This window comes from Oncorhynchus masou, chromosome 27, assembly GCF_036934945.1.
Source record: "Oncorhynchus masou masou isolate Uvic2021 chromosome 27, UVic_Omas_1.1, whole genome shotgun sequence".
NCBI classification, from domain to species: domain Eukaryota; kingdom Metazoa; phylum Chordata; class Actinopteri; order Salmoniformes; family Salmonidae; genus Oncorhynchus; species Oncorhynchus masou.
The window spans coordinates 40,541,745-40,565,424 of NC_088238.1; the positions used below are offsets into that span (position 1 = coordinate 40,541,745).

At 43.1% G+C, this 23,680-nt stretch overlaps 1 protein-coding gene across 2 annotated transcripts; it reads left to right on the forward strand.

Annotated features, from left to right (window-relative positions):
* Positions 1 to 187: 187 nt before the first annotated feature.
* LOC135516153 (FACT complex subunit SPT16) lies at positions 188 to 19,922 on the forward strand. 2 transcript variants are annotated; one of them, XM_064940231.1, is made up of 24 exons: positions 188 to 623; positions 4,548 to 4,640; positions 7,512 to 7,682; positions 7,985 to 8,137; positions 8,334 to 8,480; positions 8,819 to 8,970; positions 9,191 to 9,363; positions 9,555 to 9,645; positions 9,759 to 9,832; positions 9,977 to 10,089; positions 10,629 to 10,694; positions 10,903 to 11,001; positions 11,128 to 11,243; positions 11,662 to 11,815; positions 12,002 to 12,129; positions 12,265 to 12,527; positions 12,750 to 12,868; positions 13,045 to 13,283; positions 14,339 to 14,414; positions 16,402 to 16,571; positions 16,864 to 16,993; positions 18,293 to 18,416; positions 18,554 to 18,628; positions 18,948 to 19,922. In XM_064940231.1, exons 1-24 carry the CDS (start codon positions 558 to 560, stop codon positions 19,058 to 19,060), a joined length of 3,105 nt encoding a protein of 1,034 aa, XP_064796303.1. In that variant the 5' UTR covers positions 188 to 557; the 3' UTR covers positions 19,061 to 19,922. The 2 variants fall into 2 exon arrangements, with proteins under 2 accessions (XP_064796303.1, XP_064796302.1); XM_064940230.1 differs by having other exon boundaries at positions 189 to 623; positions 18,293 to 18,422.
* Positions 19,923 to 23,680: the final 3,758 nt, after the last annotated feature.

Genomic DNA, 23,680 nt, shown 5'->3' on the forward strand with positions numbered 1-23,680 from the left:
TTGCGTGTGTGTCATATAAACTAGTGCACCATGATATAATAAACATGTCGCATTCTTTTATCCAAATAATGTGCTTGCCAGATATAGGCTGAGTATTGGAATTGACCTATCTGACACGTAAAGTGCTCGACAGACTGCAAGAAGAGGGAGGGAGGGAGAGAGGAGGAGGAGAAAACGGAGAAGGTGGGGGGTATTAATTATAATCGAGTCGTTTATGCGTGGCACCAGTGTGGATAACAAACAGCTAGATGTTATGCAATTATTCATCTCAAGAAAAATTATGAATTTGAAATTTTTACTTCAAATATCGATTTTTAACAAAACGTGTATTTAATGTAAACATTTGTTGGCGATTTTTTTAATTGAGCAACATAGCCATAGGCACATCTTGGGAAGAATTGAACGTAACCATCGTCCATACATCGAGGAGGAAGGAAGAGTGTCTTTTGATAGAGAGGTTTCAAGGCGTGGAAAGTGCGTGAAACAGCAAACACTCATCCGGCCTGTGCTACTCTGAGAAGCCAGGAGCTGAAGTTTGAAGGTGCAGAAGACTCGCTATGGCGGTAAACTTGGACAAGGAAGCGTACTACCGCCGAATCAAGCGCTTATATGGCAATTGGAAGGTAAACGGCACGTTTTGAAACGATTTTTTTTGTATAGGTGTGGGTAAAACTCGTAAAATCATGCTCTAGCTTAGATGCTGATACTGGCGGATAGCCGCGTTTTTGAAGTGCGTGGTTGACTTTGTTTTCGGCATGAGTGAGTGCCATGGTGGTGTTGCACAGAAGCGCAAAAAGCACCCAACAATGAGCGGAAGGCCTCACTTTGATTATATAGGTAGACTTCCATGCATGAAACACTACTGTGGATTTAATACATTCAGGAGATCTTAAACATCCTAACAATGATATCTACAACATTGCCACTTATTCTGCATTGTATATTATTCACCAAGTTATCTATTCATTCGCGTAGCTAGCTAGCCAGACAGTAATTTACTAGTATCTGGCACTGTGTGTGGCACAACCACTTTAGCTCGTTGCCAGTCTAGCCAGCGTTAGCTAGCTAGCAAATTATGAATTCATATTCTGGGTTGCACATCTAAAATTGGCACCAAAATACAATGCCAAAGAACCATTGTCAAAAACTCCCATGGTAATCTTCACTAACTAGTTGCTTCTTGTTCACATGCCTAACTAGCATCAGTAAACATGCTAGCTAGCTAGCCAGCCAGCAACTATCCAGGGCGGGCCTTAGGGTGCATGGCCCGCCCTACCGTAGCTCCTTGCCCATCCAAATAAAATATTCCAATATGAATACTTTCTTTGACTGAGACACTCCCTGAAAGAAAGACGCATCAATCCCGGATAAAGCATCTGAGAAGGCAGGGCAAAACCTTTTTGGAGATGTCTGGTATAAAAAATAAATAAAAAATCTCATTCAGCAGCTGTTAAACCTGATTTTTAAGTACAATACCCCATTGGAAATTAATGTTGAAAGCCCCATTTATATTCCTAATACCAAATATGCAGAAACAGTTTGATATATTAAAAACTTAAATATAAACTGTGTTCAAAAGTTTGGGGTCACTTAAAAATGTCCTTGTTTTTGAAAGAAAAACACATTTTTTTTGTCCATCAAAATAACGTCAAATTGATCAGAAATACAGTGTAGACATTGTTAATGTTGTAAATGACTATTGTAGCTGGAAATGGTGGATTTTTAATGGAATATCTACATAGGCGTACAGATGCCCATTATCAGCAACAATCACTCCTGTGTTCCAATGGCACGTTGTGTTATCTAATCCAAGTTTATTCTTTTAAAAGGCTAATTGATCATTAGAAAAACCTTTTGCAATTATGTTGGCACAGCTGAAAACTGTTCCTATTAAAGAAGCAATAAACCTTGCCTTCAAATAGACTAGTTGAGTATCTGGAGCATCAGCATTTGTGGGTTCGATTACAGGCTCAACATGGCCAGAAACAAAGATCTTTCTTCTGAAACTCGTCAGTCTATTCTTGTTCTGAGAAATTAAGGCTATTCCATGTGAGAAATTGCCAAGAAACTGAAGATCTCGTACAATGCTGTATACTACACCCTTCACAGAACAGTGCAAACTGGCTCTAACCAGAGTAGAAAGAGGAGTGGGAGGCCCCGGTGCACCACTGAGCAAGAGGACAAGTGCATTAGTGTCTAGTTTGAGAAACCGACGCCTCACAAGTCCTCAACTGGCAGCTTCATTAAATAGTACCCGCAAAACACCAGTCTCAACGTCAACAGTGAAGAGGCGACTCCATGATGCTGGCCTTCTAGGCAGAGTTGCAAAGAAAATGCCATATCTCCGACTGGCCAATTAAAAATAAAATATTAAAATGGGCGAAAGAACAGACACTGGACAGAGGAACTCTCGATATCACGCTGAAGTAGAACAAGGTGTTGTAGATATAAGCCTTCTATCTTTTGTAATTGCGGATGTTGATTTCAGGAGGCTGGCATCACCAGAAAAGGGAACAAACCACTTTTTCTGTTAACTTCAACGAATCACGATTATCAACAACAACAACAGTTGGCTTCTATTTAAGTGATAGTTTGACTGGTGTGTGGCCAGCAGTGGAGGCTGCTGAGAGGAGAATGGCTCATAATAATGCATCAGAGCCATGTGTTTTGATGTATTTGATACCATTCCGCTTGAGCCAATACCATGAGCCCGTCCTCCTCCTGTGGTGGCCTGCGACTTTTTAGAGACCACCCGAATGATCAGTGCCATTTGAGAAATAAAACTATAGTTGTGTCCTGTGACCCCCCCCCCCCCACCGCCCCCAGTGAGTAGTATGACAAAACCAACAATATTTGCTTTAAGCAATTGATCTTGTATAATCGTGTTGACTTAACTTTTATGCTAACATCACCAATCTGAGGTAAAAAGAATGTGTAATACCCCCCCCATTTCAAAGTGGTCAAAACGTAATCTTGTGTAATGAAGTAACACATACTGTCGACATGGAAAGTGGCATAATATACATGAATCACATATGGCAAAAAAACAATTATTTTCTATTTATTTAATAATAATAAATGTACCCCATTTTTTTCTCCCTAATTTCGTGATAGCCCTTTGGTAGTTAGTCTTGTCCTATCGTTGCAACTCCCGTACGGACTCGGGAGAGGAGAAAGTCAAGAGCCGTGCGTCCTCCAAAACAAGACCCCGTCAAGCTGCACTGCTTTTTGAGACGATGCTCGCTTAACCCGGAAGCCAGCCGCACCAATGTGTCGGAAGAAACACCGTACACCTGACGACTGTGTCAGCATGCATGGTGCCCTGCCCGCCACAGGAGTCGCTAGAGCGCGATGGGACAAGGACAACCCAGACGATCAAACCCTCCCCGGACAACGCTGGGCTAATTGTGCGCGACCTCATGGCTCTCCCGGCCGCAGCCTGCTGCAACACAGCCTGGGATTGAACCAGGGTCTGCAGCTAGCACTGCGATGCAGTGCCTTAGACCACTGCGCCACTAGGGAGGCCACTGGCAAAATAATTATCCTGATTTTGGATGATAGTAAATAAAGCAAACTCACAGAATTTTTTTCAATAATCACATTTCTCACTAGTTTAACCATTTTAGAGATGCTGTTATGCACAATTTTAACCAGGGGCTCTAGAAAGAGTGCCCATAGTGACTGTGCAACAGCCCATTCATTCGACTTCCCAAATCTGAGCGAGCAAAACAGCGGCCCCCTGTCTCAATGTGTAGCCTGATGCTGTGTGGACAAAAAGAGTGTGGCATGTCATACTCTTTTTGACCAGACAGCATCAGAAACATGGGCTATTTATAGTAAAACAGAGGGGCGTGTTTCGCTCCCTTGGATGCTTTCTCCGGTGAGATCGTTTCAGCCACTCTTCGGATGCTGGAATTATTTTTGACGAATGTTCAAAGGTAACCAGCTTTTTAAAGCGATTTGTTTGACAATCAGATGAAAACATCATGACTAGTTGTGTTCATGCCACATTAAAACATAATACATTTTTTACAGTTAAATGATGTCTTTACTATAAAACCCATTTAAAAAATGTCAATGCCCATCCAACTGATTCGTTCTGGTGCCGGACCTGCAACTATCGAACATCAGAAAGCTGGACATGTTCAAGCTAGCACAATAGCTAGCCGTTGATTTGTTACGTGCACAGTGCACTTTTATTATTTTTGGGGCACGCAATGATGAAGCTCATCCCCTGCATTTGAATGCCAACCAAGCTAGCTAACTAGCAACTTGCTCTCGAGCTACATTGAGATACTACTGTATCTATAACAATAGATGGCTATAAACTTCAGTTTGTTCTTAACTGGTTAGCTAGCTAGGTTGTAGCTTGCTAGCAATTTTTCCGTACTTCACACCTGCACTCAAAAAGAACAACCAGCAAACTGTCAACCAAAACTCACAACTGTGGCTAGCTGTACTTTTTTGCTCATTGGTTAACATAGTTCTATGTTAAAACATTCCTGTATTATTAATCAATTATCCATTTTGTTATTTTTCTCTATCAGAAAGGAGAAGATGAGTTTGGCAAAGTGGATGCCATGGTGGTCTCTGTTGGTGTGGACGAGGAGATTGTATACGCCAAATCCACTGCCCTGCAGGTAAAACTCATGAACCTTACCCCTATCCTGGAGTTATTCCTAACTGTGTGAGCTGATCAGGGAAAACTCTGGACCCCAATTGTAGGCTGTAGCTGGGGCCTGGAGTCATTTGGGTCCGGTCAGGAAAATATGTCTCCTTGACAACTTGTTGCATAGTCTGACTTCAAATTGTGTGTCGTGCGCTCATTACATGTGTGTTATGACTTGTCTAATGGAGAAATATAGCTAGTTTACACTCAAGCATAAGGCTGGGTGATATATAACTTGATTAATTCTGCTTGATCTTTTTTTGCAATATTTTTGTTTTAATGAGCGTTTGACCTCTTGTCGTCTTTTTGGTCTTGTCACCTTTGCTCCTTGTGTGCTCTTTGCACATTCCCATTCCCATTTACACCAGATTTCTGTATATAACAATGAGATGCTCATGTCTCTGCCCTAAGAATTGTCGTCGTCCCGACGGCGGGCAAGGCAGGCAACAAGCTTAGATCCAAAATAAACCCGTTAATGCATAGGGCTTATTTTTGACCGATTTTCTTTGCAGGCGTGAAACCTCTCGCTTCGGCTCTTCCTCTCTGTTTACATACACACCAAGCCCCTCCGCCTGCCACTTACAACAACTGAGATGGAGAGATCACTTTCTCTCTGACAAGCTGTTTCAACTCACTATTTGAGATTTAGTCCAACAGAATAGGTCATATGGACACCGAAACACATTGAGACGTCATTTGACTGTAATGGAGAAGTTAACCTTTGTCTCAACTCATCAAATTGCGCTCAGAGCCGACAGCACTAAAATGGGAGTATCACTGAACATTGATTCTGGAAAATTTATGCTCAAGTTTGTGGCATCGCGGTACCACGTACGGCTAGCAGCATTTTAGCCAAAGACTGTTATACTAGCTGTCAAGTCTGTGTCTTTATAAATGTGCAATAAGTATTAAAAACAATTTATAGAATGAATTGTCAACTCATTCTAAAAAATAAAGCAGGCCAATTGATTTCAGTATCTGAACGTGGCTTGGGTGGAATCCAGATTCTCATACCTTCATACCAACTTTGTGCCATACAGGGATGTACTGTAATAAAGGCACTGAACACAATGGGTTTTGTTTTTTTCCCCCAACCCCTGCTGAGCCTTTATAATCCGAAGGGTAGCAATGCTTACATGTAAAATCTCATGGAGAATGCTAACTAAATGCTAACGATGTGAACATGCGCCGAATACAACGAGTGTAGACATTACCGTGAAATGCTTACTTACAAGCCCTTAACCAACAGTGCAGTTCAAGAAGAAGAACATATTTACCAAGTAGACTAAAATAAAAAGTAGCATAATAACGAGGCTATTGTACAGGGGGCACTGGTACCGAGTCAGTGTGCGGGGGTACAGGTTAGTTGAGGTAATCTGTACATGTAGATGGGGGTGTTGTGACTATGCATAGATAATGAACAGCGAGTAGCAGCAGTGTACAAAAGGAAGGGGGAGGGGGTGTCTGTAAATTGTCCGGTGGCGGTTTTATGAATTGTTCTGCAGTCTTATGGCTTCGGGGTAGAAGCTGTTGAGGAGCCTTTTGGTCCTAGACTTGGCGCTCTGGTACCGCTTGCTGTGCGGTAGCAGAGAAAACAGGGTGACTGGAGTCTCTGAAAATTTTATGGGCTTTCCTCTGATACCGCCTATTATATAGGTCCTGGATGGCAGGAAGCTCAGCCCAATTGATAAATTGGGCCGTTCGCACTACACTCTGTCGTGCCTTACGGTCAGACGCCGAGCAGTTGCCATACCAGGTGGTGATGCAATCGGTCAGGATGCTCTCAATGGTGCAGCTGTAGAACCTTTTGAGGATCTGGCGACCCATGCCAAATATTTTCAGTCTCCTGAGGGGGAATAGGTTTTGTCGTGCCCTCTTCACGATTGTATTGGTATGTCTGGACCATGATAGTTCGTTGGTGATGTGGACACCAAGGAACTTGAAACTCTCGACCCGCTCCACTACAGCCCCGTCGATGTTAATGGGGGCCTGTTCGGCCCACCTTTTCCTGTAGTCCACGATCCTTTGTCTTGCTCACATTGAGGGAGAGGTTGTTGCATTTCACCTGTCTCTGACCTAAAGTATTGGCAGGACAGACATCCCAGCTCAAAGTTATACAAGTAAATAAAAAAGCACAGTTTGCTGCACACAAAACACAGCAAGGCTCTTGATCCAGTAGGGGATTCTCTGCTGATACCAAACCAAGCTTGGTTTTGGAAGAAGCTAAGCACTTAGTTAGATCATTCATGTTGGCTATCAATCCAAATGCACAAATGCGGAGCATTTCGCACATTTTAGACATTTAACTTAATAGTTCTAGGTTATCTAGCTGGCAAACCTTTTCTTTGTGAATTTCATGCTGTAACTAGGTCATCTGGCACGTGCTACACAACAATTGGGGATTCGAACCGGCAACCTTTCGGTTACTGGCCCAACAGTCTTGACCGCTAGGCTACCTGTTTGAGAGCTGTGTTCATTGTCTAAAATGCCTGCTTACAAGAAGTTGTCATTATTAGTGAATGGCCATTATGCATGATTCTGGTCAAATGTTTACAAAAAGTGGGTATTATGGTTGTGGACGGCTTATATTTAGCCTAGGTAGAATTTTTGCAAGCCCTGAATTCATTAGGTTATTCCTGACTGTTTGAAATGCAGTGTGTTTGACCCTTTAATTGTACGACAAAGGTTATTTCGAGAGAACATTAAACCATACGTTTGAAAAAAAAAAAAAATCTATATATGATTTTTAGGCCACATCGCCCACCCCTACTCCAGCATAAGCGACCGTTTCAGAGGATTACATGTATGCTCTTCTCCTCTCTTCCCTTCCTTTTTTCTGAAGACATGGCTGTTTGGCTATGAGCTGACCGACACCATCATGGTGTTCTGTGAGTCTAAGATCATCTTCCTGGCCAGCAAGAAGAAGGTGGAGTTTCTTAAACAGGTGGCTGTCACCAAGGGCAATGAGAATGCCAATGGGGTTCCACCAATCACACTGCTCGTCAGGGAAAAGGTAAGCACCGCTTGGTAGACTCGGCATGGTCTATCACTGATTGGCTGTCAGTGTTGATGCATCTTTCCCCGACATGCCTGTCCTTTGTAATGTGTGACACATCATGTCCGTGTGGTTGTTGTAAGTCTTATAGCCATTTGTAATTGCCAAGTTGTGTGACTGCGAGACCTTATCAGCTCATGTTTGTGAGCGCTTGTGTTTTTGTGTGAGGGGAAAGCCTGTGTGTGAGTGCTCACTCGCTCACATGAGGGTGTTCAAGTTTGTTGGTATAACTCTCTCTCGCCCGCCCGCCCGCCCCTCAGAACGAAAGCAACAAGGCTAACTTTGAGAAGATGATGGAGGCGATCAGGGCCAGTAAGGAGGGCAAGACTGTAGGTGTGTTCAGCAAGGACAAGTTCCCCGGAGAGTACATGAAGAGCTGGAATGACATGATCACTGCTGAGGGCCTGGAGAAGGTGAGAGAAAGGAGGTTGGGATGGAGGGAGGGAGGATGAAGGGATGAACGTGTGTGTGTGTGTTAGCAGGCCGAAAATCCGACCCATGGATATGTCTGTGATGTGCTCGTCTGCGCGTAACGCACAAGTACCTACTCATTGGTTTGTGGATCCTCATATAGTTTAACCCCTTCCTCCCCTCTTTCCCCCCCCCCAGGTGGACATCAGTGCTGTAGTGGCCTACACCGTGGCTGTGAAGGAGGATGGGGAGCTGGCTTTGATGAAGAAAGCTGCAGCCGTCACCAGCGAGGTCTACTCTAAGTTCTTCAAGGAGAGGGTCATGGAGATCGTGGACGCGGATGAGGTAAGGGGAAGGACACACGAGAAGCTCTAGGTCCTGTTTGAGTACTTTTAAAATCCTTCCTTTCTTCTTTCCTTTCTCCCTACCTTCCTTTCTCCCCTGGAGTAATCACTGGCCCAACACCAGCTTTCACCACTCGAGTCATGTCAGATCAGTGCTATCTTTCAAATTAGGAAGAAAGGATGCATTTTCAAAGTATTGGAACCGGGCTAGACTGGCCTGAGAGAACATCATACAGCAAACATAGATGTAAGCTTCACAGTTTACGTCCAAATAGTTTTGAATCCATTCCATTCCTTTCCTTTCTTAACAGTGTGTCCCTATGTGTCTGCCCTAAACAGAAGGTGCGCCACAGTAAGCTGGCGGAGTCTGTGGAGAAGGCCATCGAGGAGAAGAAGTACCTCGGGGGAGCGGACCCCTCAACGGTGGAGATGTGTTACCCCCCTATTATACAGAGCGGGGGCAATTACAGCCTCAAGTTCAGCGTCGTCAGGTAATAGGTCAATCGGCAGTTTGCTGCTTAACTGACCTGTGGCTGCGAAGTCGTCAATCTTTCATTTTATCCTCTTTTTTTCTTGACCAGAAAGACTGTATCAAATTGTACATAACTTGTCACAGCAGACTCCTTTTTCTAAAACAGTATAACCTCTATCAACCCATTATACCCCCATTTTATAATTATTGTATACATCTGTTGTAACTCCCTATGACAGTGACAAGAACCACATGCACTTCGGGGCCATCACGTGTGCCATGGGCATCCGCTACAAGTCCTACTGCGCCAACCTGGTCCGAACCCTAATGGTGGACCCCCCACAGGAGATGCAGGACAACTACAGCTTCCTGCTACAGGTGGAGGAGGAGCTACTCAAAGAGCTGAAACATGGTTGGTGAAGGATGGCGGGAGAGAGAGTGTGTGTGATTGGGGGGGGGGGGGGGGGATGCAGGACATCAGCTTGGAGCTGCCCGAGGGACGAGAGGGCTGTGGATGAGAGGGAGTGTGTTGAGCGTGTTGACAGGGTACACGTGGTTGCTGTAACCGGGCCCCTTTTTTCTTTCTTCTTAACCTTTTTTTAGGTGTGAAAATCTGCGACGCGTACAGCGCCGTGCTGAACTACGTTAAGAAGGAGAAACCAGACCTGGCGGCCAAACTCACCAAGAACCTCGGGTAGGACGCGCCGCGACACGCACCCGTTCGTTCTCTCTCGTTCTTAACTTCTGATAGGCTCCCCATGTGCCCGTGTGTTAATTATGTGTCCCCTCTCTCTCCCCCTGTTGTAGGTTTGCCATGGGGATAGAGTTCAGAGAGGGCTCCCTGGTCCTGAACAGCAAGAACCAGTACAAACTGAAGAAAGGTGAGAAATCAAGTCACTGTACTGTCTTACTGAGTAGGTTACTTTGTAGGCACGGTTGTGTGTCTCAGAGGCAATTTTAAGTGGTGTGTGTGTGTGTAGAGCGGACACTTTCATAACTGTGTGAGTTACTGTGTGTGTTTTTAGGTATGGTACTGAGCATCAGCCTGGGTTTCGCTGACCTGGTGAATAAGGAGGGGAAGAAGGAGGAGCAGAAGAAATACGCCCTGTTCATAGGAGACTCTGTACAGATCAACGAGGTAGGCGAGAGAGATGTGGGGGGGGGGGCAGAAGAAATACGCCCTCTTCATAGGAGACTGAAGATCATCGAGGGATAAGGGTGGGTGGGATGGAGGAATGAGAGGGAAAAGGAGCAGAAATATGCCCTGTTCATAGGACTCTGTACAACTCGACAAAGTAGGGGTCACACACATGTTTGTAAGGACTATTTGTGGACCAACAATTTATTCCCATTCAAAATCCTATTTTACTTAACTCCTAACCCCAACTCTAACCCTAACCTCTAATCTTAAAATAGCTGTTTTTGTGAGGACCGGCAACATATCCTCACTTGTTATAATTTTCCTTGGTTTACTATCTTGTGAGGACCTCTGGTACTCAGAAGTATAGTAAAACCGGTACACACACTTTTGTTTAATTTTTGCGAAGTCTTTACAGAGTCAAACGTAGAGTTCTGTTAATATAATTTTTGATATAAGCACATTGACAGTAGTAAACGAAAAAAACAGTCCAAACATTCTGTGTGTGTGCGCATTTAAAATGTCTGCGTATCTTGTAGGATGATCCAGCCACAGTTCTCACACCGGTCAAGAAGAAGTTAAAGAACGTTGGAATTTTCCTAAAGGTACGAAAGATGACGACCGTCTCTCTCAGATTCTTGTTTCACTCTGTCCCTCTCCAACCCTGAAAGATGCACATCTATTTAATATATTAAAATGTTTCTTTTAGGGCTCTATGCCCTCTTAAACTGTTGCGTTGACATGCTATGTTACACTTTAAAAAAAAAATCCTTTATCAAACACAGTATCTATAAAACACTTTGTTCTCTTCAGAACGATGAGGAAGAGGATGAGGAGGAAGATGCAGACGATGCAGAGGAGCTACTGGGGAAGGGAGCGCGTGGACAAGCTTTACTTCAGGACAGGACTAGGGTGTGTTTGTGTTTGTCTGTGTTGAGAGAAATTCACTGTACTTAAACCATCTCAGTTTGTGTGTATGAGGTGAAAGGCTGTTTGATTGGTCAGACTGTGAGGGAACACTGTTATTTGATTGGTCAGAACGAGATGACGGCGGAGGAGAAGAGGCGGGCTCACCAGAAAGAGCTGGCCAATCAGGTGAACGAGGAGGCCAAGCGACGTCTGACGGAACAGAAAGGAGAGCAACAGGTCCAGAAGTGAGTGAACGAGGGGAAAAGCGGAGTGGAGGTGATGGAATGATGTTTGGAAGGAGGGAGATGGGAGGATGCTGGTTAGTTAATAAAGGAGTGGAATGGAGCGATGAGGAGAGGTGGTAGAATGTGTAATTGGGGAGAGATTGAAAAATGGGGATGGGAATTATGTTATGGGGATTTATATGGTGTTTTGTTTATCTAAATGGCCTATGGTAGAACATTTGTGTTTAGAGTTGTCTGAACAAAATCTGTGTGTGCTTCAGACTGTCTAAAAGCATGTTTTTAGTTAATGATGTATATTAAATTATTAATGATTTCACTTTGTCTGTTTTTATGTAAATGCACCTTCCAAAAATGTGTGGTGGTACCAAATGAATTGAATGATTTAAATGAAGTATTTCCCTGTGTCTTTGTCCTCAAGGTCCAGAAAGTCCAATGTCTCCTACAAGAACGGCTCTCAGATGCCTCGAGAGAAAGACATTCGAGATATGAAGATCTTCATCGATAAGAAATACGAGACTGTCGTCATGCCCGTCTTCGGCATCGCCACCCCTTTCCATATCGCGACCATCAAGGTACCTGACACACGCTAATATCGTGAACTCACTCATTCACTCACAAAATGCATATTTGGATTTCTGTGACCTCTTTTCACACACAATCGCACAATTCGACCGAATTTGAGACGACACCTATCTGAGGAGAAATGTGGCATTTCTGTGTCTGTCTCTCCACGTTTGTGTGTCTGTCTGTGTGTGTAGAACATCAGTTCGTCGGTGGAAGGAGACTGGACCTACCTGAGGATAAACTTCTACGTTCCCGGTAGCTCTCTGGGACGCAACGAGGGCAACATTTTCCCCAACCCTGACGCCACCTTCGTCAAAGAAATGTAAGAGGAAATTAAACATGAGCGCCCACTTACTGTAGGTTTCACTGCTGTCAAATATAAAGCAGGTGGTAGGGTAGACCCTGTATGTACATGCGTATATTTGATGTGTTCGTCTTTGTGCCACCCCCCCTGCAGTACGTACCGGGCGTCAAACCTCAAGGCGCCAGGTGACCCAACGGTCCCGTCCACCAACCTCCAGAATGCTTTCCGCATCATCAAGGAGGTGCAGAAGCGCTACAAGACCCGGGAGGCTGAGGAGAAGGAGAAGGAGGGCATCGTCAAGCAGGACTCGCTGGTCATCAACCTGAACCGCTCCAACCCCAAACTCAAAGACCTCTACATCAGGCCCAACATCGCCCAGAAGAGGATGCAGGGGTCGCTGGAGGCCCATACCAATGGTGAGGAAAGGAGCAGAGTTCAAATTACAATGTAATTGTGAGTCCCTCCAAGAGACTTTGAGCACAAGTTTATGTATGATTGCAACTCTCGGATCAAGGGAGTGGAGGAGAGTAGAAAGGGATTTTTTATTTTTTTTCCCCGGATCAGATAGTTGCTGTAAAAGACTACATGAATGTATCATCAATCAACGCGCCTGGTAAATAACGTGTCTGTCTGTCCAGGTTTCCGCTTCACGTCCGTCCGTGGGGACAAAGTGGACATCCTCTACAACAACATCAAACACTCCCTCTTCCAGCCCTGTGACGGAGAGATGATCATCGTGTTGCACTTCCACCTCAAGGTACCTACCGGTGTTTTGTGTGTTGTGATAAACTTAGGCTTAGTTCATGTCTGATCTCGTATGCGTTTTGTAATCAAGCTGTGGGTATTTTGGATCTATGCTTTTGCCGGTGGCACTTGGAGGGGTCTTAATTTTGGCGTGTGTTTGTGCGTCCATTTTGACTTATCCACCCTCAGAACGCCATCATGTTTGGTAAGAAGCGTCACACGGATGTACAGTTCTACACAGAGGTGGGTGAGATCACCACAGACCTGGGCAAGCACCAGCACATGCACGACCGCGACGACCTGTACGCCGAGCAGATGGAGAGGGAGATGAGACACAAGCTCAAGTCTGCCTTCAAGAACTTCATCGAGAAGGTGGAGACCCTCACCAAGGAGGAGCTGGAGTTCGAAGTGCCCTTCCGGGACCTCGGGTAAGAGCGTAGAGAGATGACATCGCTGCTTGGAAGTAACTCCTTTTTGTATGGACGAATTGCCATTGAGGACTTCCACCATTTTACAGTAGTGAACTGGGTGCGACTTCCTATTGGGGTCAGCCAATTAATTATACTTGTGAGCAAACATTCCATAAACTGCATGAGGCAGTAAATCGGCAATCTTGGATTTATACCTTTTTTAAATCACACTCCAGCTGGCAGTCGTCTAAGTGTATATGTAAGAGAGGGATGGAGTAAAATGTACTTCAAATGTATGCACACGTGGCTAAGTCGCTTTGGATAAAAGTGTCAGCTAAATGGCATTTATTATTTTCATTATGGAGAGGAGTTGAGGGATATTGGCAGGGTAGGGCACTATGAGAAGGGGCGTGTGTGCTACATCCATATAACTTGTATATGCCCCATCAGAACCTAAAATATAAGCTTGTTTTACTCCAGTGTTTGTAAACACACTGTATATCCTCAAAACCCTGTTTAAAACTATAATTTTGATATCTTGGATGGTCAGTCCTTGCATCTTTACCTCTGTTTATGAATTTGAGAGTGGTTACTCTACATGTCTGACTGCCGGCCCCCCCAGGCTTGCCTGGGCAAGAACCAATGAAAACAGGCAGCTGGTCATTGTCGTTAATGACCACGTTTTCTGCACTAAACGATTAGTAGGAGTATTCACATGTGCTGTAGTTGTAATAATATTAACCTGTCCTGTAGAGAAATGGCGCGTTGAGCTCAGAAAACAACCAAACTTAATGGAATTCAAATACTTGAACCAATGTCGGTCAATTGGTTATTTCAAATTTTGGTTATTAGCTTAGCTTTGGTGTTTTACATTTCTCCAGGCCCATCCCCTCCGCTTTTTACTAAAACAGAGGAGGATGCCCGCTTTGTAATTGTTTCAATTGAGGGTTCTAGCTTTAGGGGTGGGAAGCACGGAGTTGGGTGTTCAAGTAATAAACTGTATAGAACAGTGTTAAAGTTTGAAGAATATCGGACTTGTTGAGGACATTAACTGAATGGTTGTGTGTGTTCAGGTTCCAGGGTGCCCCCTACAGGAGTACCTGCCTGCTGCAGCCCACATCCAGCTCCCTGTGTAACACCACTGAGTGGGTGAGTGCCTACTACTACTACTACAGCACATGAATGCTGCTGCTACTACTACTACTACTACTACTACAGCACATGAATGCTGCTACTATTACTACTACAGCACATGAATGCTGCTACTACTACTACAGCACATGAATGCTACTACTACAGCACATGAATGCTACTACTACTACTACAGCACATGAATGCTACTACTACTACTACAGCACATGAATGCTACTACTACTACTACAGCACATGAATGCTGCTACTACTACAGCACATGAATGCTGCTACTACTACAGCACATGAATGCTACTACTACTACAGCACATGAATACTACTACTACTACAGCACATGAATACTACTACTACTACAGCACATGAATACTACTACTACAACACATGAATACTACTACAACACATGAATACTACTACTACTACAGCACATGAATACTACTACTACTACAGCACATATGAATACTACTACTACAGCACATATGAATACTACTACTACTACGACAGCACATATGAATACTACTACAGCACATATGAATACTACTACTGCAGCACATAGGAATACTATTACTACTGCAGCACATATGAATAATACTGCAGCACATATGAATACTACTACTACTACTGCAGCACATATGAATACTACTGCAGCACATATGAATACTACTACTACTACTGCAGCACATATGAATACTACTACTACTACTGCAGCACATATGAATACTACTACTGCAGCACATATGAATACTACTACTGCAGCACATATGAATACTACTACTGCAGCACATATGAATACTACTACTGCAGCACATATGAATACTACTACTGCAGCACATATGAATACTACTACTGCAGCACATATGAATACTACCACTACTACTGCAGCACATATGAATACTACTATTACTACTGCAGCACATATGAATACTACTATTACTACTGCAGCACATATGAATACTACCACTACTACTGCAGCACATATGAGTACTACTATTACTACTGCAGCACATATGAATACTACTATTACTACTGCAGCACATATGAATACTACTATTACTACTGCAGCACATATGAATACTACTATTACTACTGCAGCACATATGAATACTACTATTACTACTGCAGCACATATGAATACTACTATTACTACTGCAGCACATATGAATACTACTATTACTACTGCAGCACATATGAATACTACTATTACTACTGCAGCACATATGAATACTACTATTACTACTGCAGCACATATGAATACTACTATTACTACTGCAGCACATATGAATACTACTATTACTACTGCAGCACATATGAATACTACTATTACTACTGCAGCACATATGAATACTACTACTACTACTACCACTGCAGCACATGAATATTACTACTACGACAGCACATATGAATACTACTGCAGCACATATGAATACTACTACTGCAGCACATATGAATACTACTACAGCACATATGAATACCACTACTACTACTACTGCTGCAGCACATGACTACTACTACTACTACTGCTACAGCACATATGAATACTACTACAACTACAGCACATATGAATACTACTACTACTACTACTGCAGCACATATGAATACTACTACAACTACAGCACATATGAATACTACTACTACTACTACTGCAGCACATATGAATACTACTAATACTATAGCACATATTTATAATTCACCTTCACTGATATTGTCAGCAGTACTGCTTGCATTCTCCACCATGTGTTTTAAACAAAGCTAGGCCTTTAGGCAGATATTTTACTCAAGATCAAATCCTAATTCACCTTCACTGATATTGTCAGCAGTACTGCTTGCATTCTCCACCATGTGTTTTAAACAAAGCTAGGCCTTTAGGCAGATATTTTACTGAAGATCAAATCAAATTCTCAGTAGGTTAAAGTTGAGGCTGAAAGGGACATTCAGCAGTCTATATGTTCTTCTCTTTTCCTCCTGTTTTCTTCCTTTTCATCTCCAGCCTCCGTTCGTGGTGACTCTGGATGAGGTCGAGCTGGTTCATTTTGAGCGTGTTCAGTTCCACCTGAAGAACTTTGACGTGGTCATCGTCTACAAGGACTACAGCAAGAAGGTCACCATGATCAACGCAGTGCCCGTCAACTCACTGGACCCCATCAAGGAGTGGCTCAAGTAAGTCAATTGGTTCCGTGTGGCTGTTGGTAGTGTGCCACTCACAATGCTAGAGCCATGGATTTGATTCCCACTTGGGTTACCAATGAGAAAATGTAAGCACATCGGTAAGACTCTCTGGATTAAAGTGTCTGCTAAATATCACATACCAATACATTTCTTTATGGCCATATTTTAATGGTTTAGTCTTGTCCCTTTTAACGGTGAATGGATTTTAACCAAGTGTTTCGCCTAAAGAATAACTACTTTAAAAACCTTTCTCTCTGCCCCCCCTGCGCTGTCTTCCCTCCAGTTCCTGTGATATCAAGTACACAGAGGGGGTCCAGTCTCTGAACTGGACTAAGATCATGAAGACTATAGTGGACGATCCAGAGGGCTTCTTTGAACAGGGGGGCTGGTCCTTTTTAGACCCGGAGAGTGAGGTGAGGGGAGTGTGTTTGTGAGCGAGCGAGCCAAAGAGAATTTTGCCAGCTATTTTCGATTTAGTCTTAGTCTCAAAATAGTCACTTCACCCCTACCTACATTTACAAATGACCTCAACTAACGTGTACCTCCGCATACTGACTCTGTACCGGTACCCCCTGTATATAGCCTCGTTTTTGTTACTTTTTATTTTTTCCTTTATTTGATTTGGTAAATATTTTCTTAGCTCTTCTTGAACTGCGCTTTTGGTTAAGGGCTGTAAGGAAGCATTTAACGGTAAGATCGACACTTGTTGTATTCGGCGCATGTGACATAAAATTTGATTTGAGAAAAATATATAATATATTTTGGTCTTAATAGTCACATTTTAGTAATTTCTTCCATCGTTCGTTTTAGTGATCAGGTGACACAAACTCTGGACAATTGTGGTCTAGTTTTGGTCACATTTTAGTCAGTGCATCTTTTCCATTAAATAATGAATATTGACCTCGTACTTGCATCATGTGTACTTTCAAATACCCGTGTCCAACTAGGCCTACCATTGCCTCGTATACCTTAGCTGGAAAATTGTAACAAATGCCAGCCATATTTAACCATATTTTTCTCCCCATCATAACTGTCGGAGGGGGGTAAATAACAGTGATTTCCTTGAAAGGGGAGAATGAGCTTTCCAACAATGCCAGAAGTAATACTGTACTTTATTCAGCAGTTTTTCCAATCGGAAAAAAGCAACCGCAACACACATTAATAACAACAGCGCTCATGGCAAAATAGAGCTTTTGATGTGATCAGAGCAAAAAATGTCCTAAAACAATTTTTAAAGATATTGTTTTCTAATTGAGCTTAGTTCCTTACAATTGCGCACCACTTCAAAAGAGTCCGAGAGTGATTTGAAGTGACCGGGAGCTGTGGGTGTGGGCGAGCCAGGTCAACTCTCAATCAGCCCGCTCAACAGAAAGACGTTATCGGCCAATGAGAGGATTGCATTATATATGCTTATGATTGGACAAAACAGATGAAAAGGAGCTTCATGTCAAATTGAATGTCCATTAGTCTCATTAATTTCTCGTTACATTTTTGTCAACTAAAATGAAAAGTGATTATTTTTTTTATCCAGGGCATCTCATCTTATCGTCATTAGTTTTCATCAAGAAAAATAGGTTGTTGACAAGTGTTTTTGTTATTGTTGACGAAATTAACACTGGTGTGATTGGAGTGTGTGTGTGATTTGAGCTATTATTGCAAGACAGAACATGTGTTGTGTTAAAATGAAGATGTTTGACATCTGTCTCTTTCAGGGGGAGGGAGCGGAGGATGACTCTGAGTCGGGGGAAGATGAGACATTCAACCCCTCGGCAGACGAGAGCGAGGCAGAGGAGGAAGACAGTGATGAAGACTATGACTCAGAGAGCGAGGACTCTGGTAATGGTAACGCATCATGTTGAGATACGCACACATTTTACTGACACACATGCACACACATCACTTGCGTGGACTCGCTGTCTGACACGCATACAAACACATACAGAGGCTTAGTACTGTGTGTGTGTATATTTCAGACTACAGTGCATCGCTGGGCAGTGAAGAGGAGAGTGGTAAAGACTGGGATGAGTTGGAAGAGGAGGCCAGGAAAGGTGAGTCTACTTTACTTACATGCCCATTTTAATGTAAGCGGTCCCCCAAGGAGAGAATCATAGCTTACCATTCCTGAAGCAAGCGGTACTATTGCTTGCTTGTCCCTGGTATAGAAAAGCCTGAGAAATATCGGAAAATAATACTTTGCTATTCGATGTGAATTGGAAATTCTTCATTCAACGACCCGTGACACTTTTGACCTTTTAAAAAAAAAATGTATGTTTGTTGTTGACACACTTCACATAATGAAAAGGGGCTGTGAAATCGGTTGCAAATTGTTTGGTATTGACACATCTCCTTCTTCCTCCTCTCCCTCAGCGGACAAAGAGTCTCACTATGAGGACGCGGAGGAGACCTCGTCGGCCAATAGGAAGAGAAAGGGCCGCTCGTCAGCCCCACCCCCCAGCAGCAAGAAGAAACGGCGCCACTGAACGATAACACCACCAGACACGTACACACACACACACTGCCAAAACATTGTCAATTCGATCACCCTCTCCCCCCATTCATCTTCGCTCTGTCACTCCTCTTCATCTTTCTTTCAAACAAAAATACATACACACACACACACATAAAAACACACACGCACTATACAATGTGTATATAGAGGTAGCACCCCCATGCGTTTGTATTAGGCATTGAGTGTCTTGATTAAAATGGGCATATCGTACCTGGCAACCGACAAACTCCATCCATCTTTTTTATTTTGTTCTATTCCTTCCTTCATTCCTCCTTCCTTTCCTTTGGCAACTCTAACTCTCCTGTTTTCAGGGGCCAGGTACATATGTGTGTGTTGAAAGTTTTTTTTATTGCAAACCATTGGTTTTCTGGTAAACTGTTTCTGAACTAATAGATCTAGTAAGCAGTGATGATGATATACAGTATCTTCTGCCAAGCATTTTATAAGATTTGTGAAAACTAAGAATACTCCCTTTCCTCCTTCCCCATCGCTCTGTCACAATCCATCTATTCCCTTGCTCTTTTATCTTCTTGGACACAGTTTATTTGTTGAAAGATTTATGTTCATTTTTGGAGGGCAGATATCAATATTCAGTTTTTGATTCAGTTTTCCAATTCCTTTTTTTTAATGGGGGTTTGTACAGACCGACACACACAGACACACTCACAAACCCCACACTGTCGCTTTCCCTTCCTCTCTCCTTCCCTCCTTTCCTACCCTCTCTCCCTTCCTACCCCCTATCCTCTCTTTTTGTTCATCCTGGATAGGTAGACTGTTGTATTAATTAAAAAAATCCAGATTTTCTTTGTTTGGGTAATAAAATTGAAAAGGAACTATTTTTGTCCATTTCGTTAATTAAAATGTCACTATCAATGCTACCTATGAATTACTATGAAATTGATAAACCATTTATTGTGATACATGGTTCACTTCCAAGTTGGCTGGCTGCATTCTCTGCCACCTAACCGAACAACTTAGTACTAGAACAATTACAATTGACATGTGATATGAGGAAAACAAATAATGTGACCAAAAGAGTCTAATCTAAAGTGTGTAAAAGAAAGGCAACTTCCTTTAATCTTTAGTTAACCCGTCCTTAGTAAACCCGTAGTTGGTTAATCATCGTCGTCCCCTTTGGGACATTAGGCCACACTAAGCTTCAAAAGTATGTGGACACCCCTTCAAATGATTGGATTCGGCTATTTCCCTCACACCCGTTGCTGACAGGTGTATAAAATCGAGCACACAGGCATGCAATCTCCATAGACAAACATTGGTAGTAGAATGGCCTTACTGAACAGCTCAGTGACTTTCAACATGGCACCGTCATAAGAAGGCCTACCTTTCCAACAAGTCAGTTCACCAAATTTCTGCCCTGCTAGAGCTGCCCCAGTAAACTAAGTGCTGTTATTGTGAAGTGTAAACGTCTAGGAGCAACAACTGCTCAGCCGCCAAGTGGTAGGCTACACAAGCTCACAGAACGGGACTGCTGAAGCGCGTAGCAATGTCCTGTCCTCTGTTGCAGCATTCACTACAGAGTTCCAAACCACCTCTGGAAGCAACATCAGCACAAGAACTGTTCGTTGGGAGCTTCATGAAATGGGTTTCCATGGTTGAGCAGCCGCACACAAGCCTAAGATCAGCATTCACAATGCCAAGCATCGGTGTAAAGCTCACCGCGGTTGGACTTTGGAGCAGTGGAAACGCGTTCTCTGGAGTGATGAATCATGCTTCACCATCTGGCAGTCCAATGGACAAATCCGGATTTGGCGGATGCCAGGAGAACTCTACCTGCCCCAATAGTGCCAATTATAAAGTTTGGTGGAGGAGGAATAATGTCCTGGGGCTGTTTTTCATGGTTCGGGCTAGGCCCCTTCATTCCAGTAAAGGGAAATCTTAATGCTACAGGACACAATGACATTCCAGACGATTCTGTTTTTTCAACTTTGTGGCAACAGTTTGGGGATCCCTCATCTTTCTCTCGATCCTGACTAATTTCCCAGTTCCTGCCGCTGAAAAACATCCCCACAGCATGATGCTACCACCACCATGCGTCACCGTAAGGATTGTACCAGGTTTCCTCCAGAGGTGACGCTTGGCATTCAGGCCAAAGAATTCAATCTTGGTTTCATCAGACCCAGAGAATCTTGTTATCCATGGTGTGAAAGTTTAAGTGCCTTTTGGAAAACTCCAAGCAGGCTGTCATGTGGCTTCTGTCTGGTCACTCTACCATAAAGGCCTGATTGGTGGAGTGCTGCAGAGATGGTTGTCCTTCTGGAAGGTTCTCCTATCTCCACAGAGGAATTCTGGAGCTCACCAGAGTGACCATTGGTTCTTGGTCACCTCCCTGACCAAGGCCCTTCTCCCCCGATTGCTCAGTTTGGCCAAAGGCCAGCTCTAGGAAGAGTTTCCGTGGTTCCATACTTCTTACATTTAAGAATGATGGAGGTTACTGTGTTCTTGGCGACCTTCAATGCTGGGTTTTGGTACCCTTTCCCAGATCTGTGCCTCGACACAATCCTGTCTCGAAGCTCTACGGACAATTCCTTGTTTTTTTTCTGTCAGCTGTGTGACCTTTTTATATAGACAGGTGTGTGCATTTCCAAATCATGTCTAATCAATTGAATTTACCACGATTGGAGTCCACCTAAGTTCTAGAAACATCTCAAGGATGGTCAATGGAAACAGGATGCACTTGAGCTCAATTTTGATTTTCATAGCATAGGGTCTGAATACTTATGTAAGGTATCTGCTTTTTTATATACATTTGAAAAAATGTCTAAAACCTGTTTTCACTTTGTCATTATGGGGTATTGTGTGTAGATTGAGGGCAAAAAAATGTCATCCATTTTAGAATAAGGCTGTAACATAACAATGTGGAAAAAAGGAAAGGGTTTGAATACTTTTCCGAATGCCCTGTATAGTACTACTAGATTTCTTTTATCAATTATACCCTGCGTCTCTGTATTCTACTACATCATTCCGGTTCAACTTCTTTGTGTGTTATGATGGTGAGGTGTAGCGTCCTGTATTTCAGACCTGGGTTCAAATACTATTAGTACACACTGTACATGTCCATTTTAAAATGCAATGTGTGGCCACATACTGTATACAGTGCCTTTAGAAAGTATTCACACCCCTTTACTTTTGACACATTTTGTTGTGTTAGAGCCTGAATTTAAAATGGATTAAATGTAGACGTCACTGGCCGACACACACGACCCCATTTAATGTTGAAGTGGAATTAACGATTAAATGCTGAAATGTCTTGAGAAATGAAGTATTCAAACCCTTTTTAAGGCAAGCCTAAAGTTCAGGAGTAAAAATTAGCTGAACAAGTAACATACGTTGCATGGACTCACACTGTGCAATAAGAGCATTTAACATGATTTTTGAATGACTACCTCATCTCTGTACCCCACATACAATTATCTGTAAGGTCCCTCAGTCGAGTAGGGAATTTAAAGCACAGATTCAACCACAAAGCCCAGGGAGGTTTTCCAATGCCTCACAAAATAAGTGCACCTATTGGTAGATGGGTAAAAATGAAAAAATGCAGGCATTGAATATCCCTTTGAGCATGGTGAAGTTAATTAGACTTTGGTTGGTGTATCAATCCATCCAGTCACTACAAATATACAGGCGTCCTTCCTAACTCAGTTGCCAAAGAAGGAAATCGCTCAGGGATTTCACCATGGTGACTTTAAAACAGGTAGTTTAATGGCTGTGATTAGGAGAGAACTGAGGATGGATCAACAACATTGTAGTTACTCCACAGAACTAACGATTACCGAGTGGTAAGAAAGCCTGTACAGAGTAAGAATATTCCAAAACATACATCCTGCAAGGCACAAAAGTAATATTGCAAAAGAATGTGGCAAAGCAATTACTTTTTGTCCTAAGGCAAATCCAATACAACACATTACTGAGAACCACTCTCTTTATATGTTCAAGCGTAGTGGTGGTTATGGGTATGCTTGTAATCATTAAGGACTGGGGAGTTTTTCAGGATAAAAAAGAAACAGAATGGAGCAAAGCACAGGCAAAATCCTACAGGAAAACCTGGTTCAGATTGCTTTCCACCAGACCCTGGGAGATTAATTCACCTTTCAGCAGGACAATAACCTAAAACACAAAAAGCCAAATATACACTGGAGTTACTTACCAAGAAGACCGTGAATGTTCCTGAGAGGCCGAGTTACAGTTGATTTACAGTACCAGTCAAAAGTTTGTACACACCTACTCATTCCAGGGTTTTCCTTTATTACATTTACATTTACATTTAAGTCATTTAGCAGACGCTCTTATCCAGAGCGACTTACAAATTGGTGAATTCACCTTCTGACATCAGTGGAACAGCCACTTTACAATAGTGCATCTAAATCATTTAAGGGGGGGGGTGAGAAGGATTGCTTTATCCTATCCTAGGTATTCCTTGAAGAGGTGGGGTTTCAGGTGTCTCCGGAAGGTGGTGATTGACTCCGCTGTCCTGGCGTCGTGAGGGAGTTTGTTCCACCATTGGGGGGCCAGAGCAGCGAACAGTTTTGACTGGGCTGAGCGGGAACTGTACTTCCTCAGTGGTAGGGAGGCG

What these genes read in the sequence shown, in the direction of transcription:
- LOC135516153 (XM_064940230.1), top strand. Translation starts at nt 558, where the DNA reads ATGGCGGTAAACTTGGACAAGGAAGCGTACTACCGCCGAATCAAGCGC. An exon ending in ACTCTGTACAGATCAACGAG is followed by an intron (nt 10,090 to 10,628) that starts GTAGGCGAGAGA and finishes CGTATCTTGTAG; the next exon opens with GATGATCCAGCCACAGTTCT. An exon ending in TACTTCAGGACAGGACTAGG is followed by an intron (nt 11,002 to 11,127) that starts GTGTGTTTGTGT and finishes TTGATTGGTCAG; the next exon opens with AACGAGATGACGGCGGAGGA.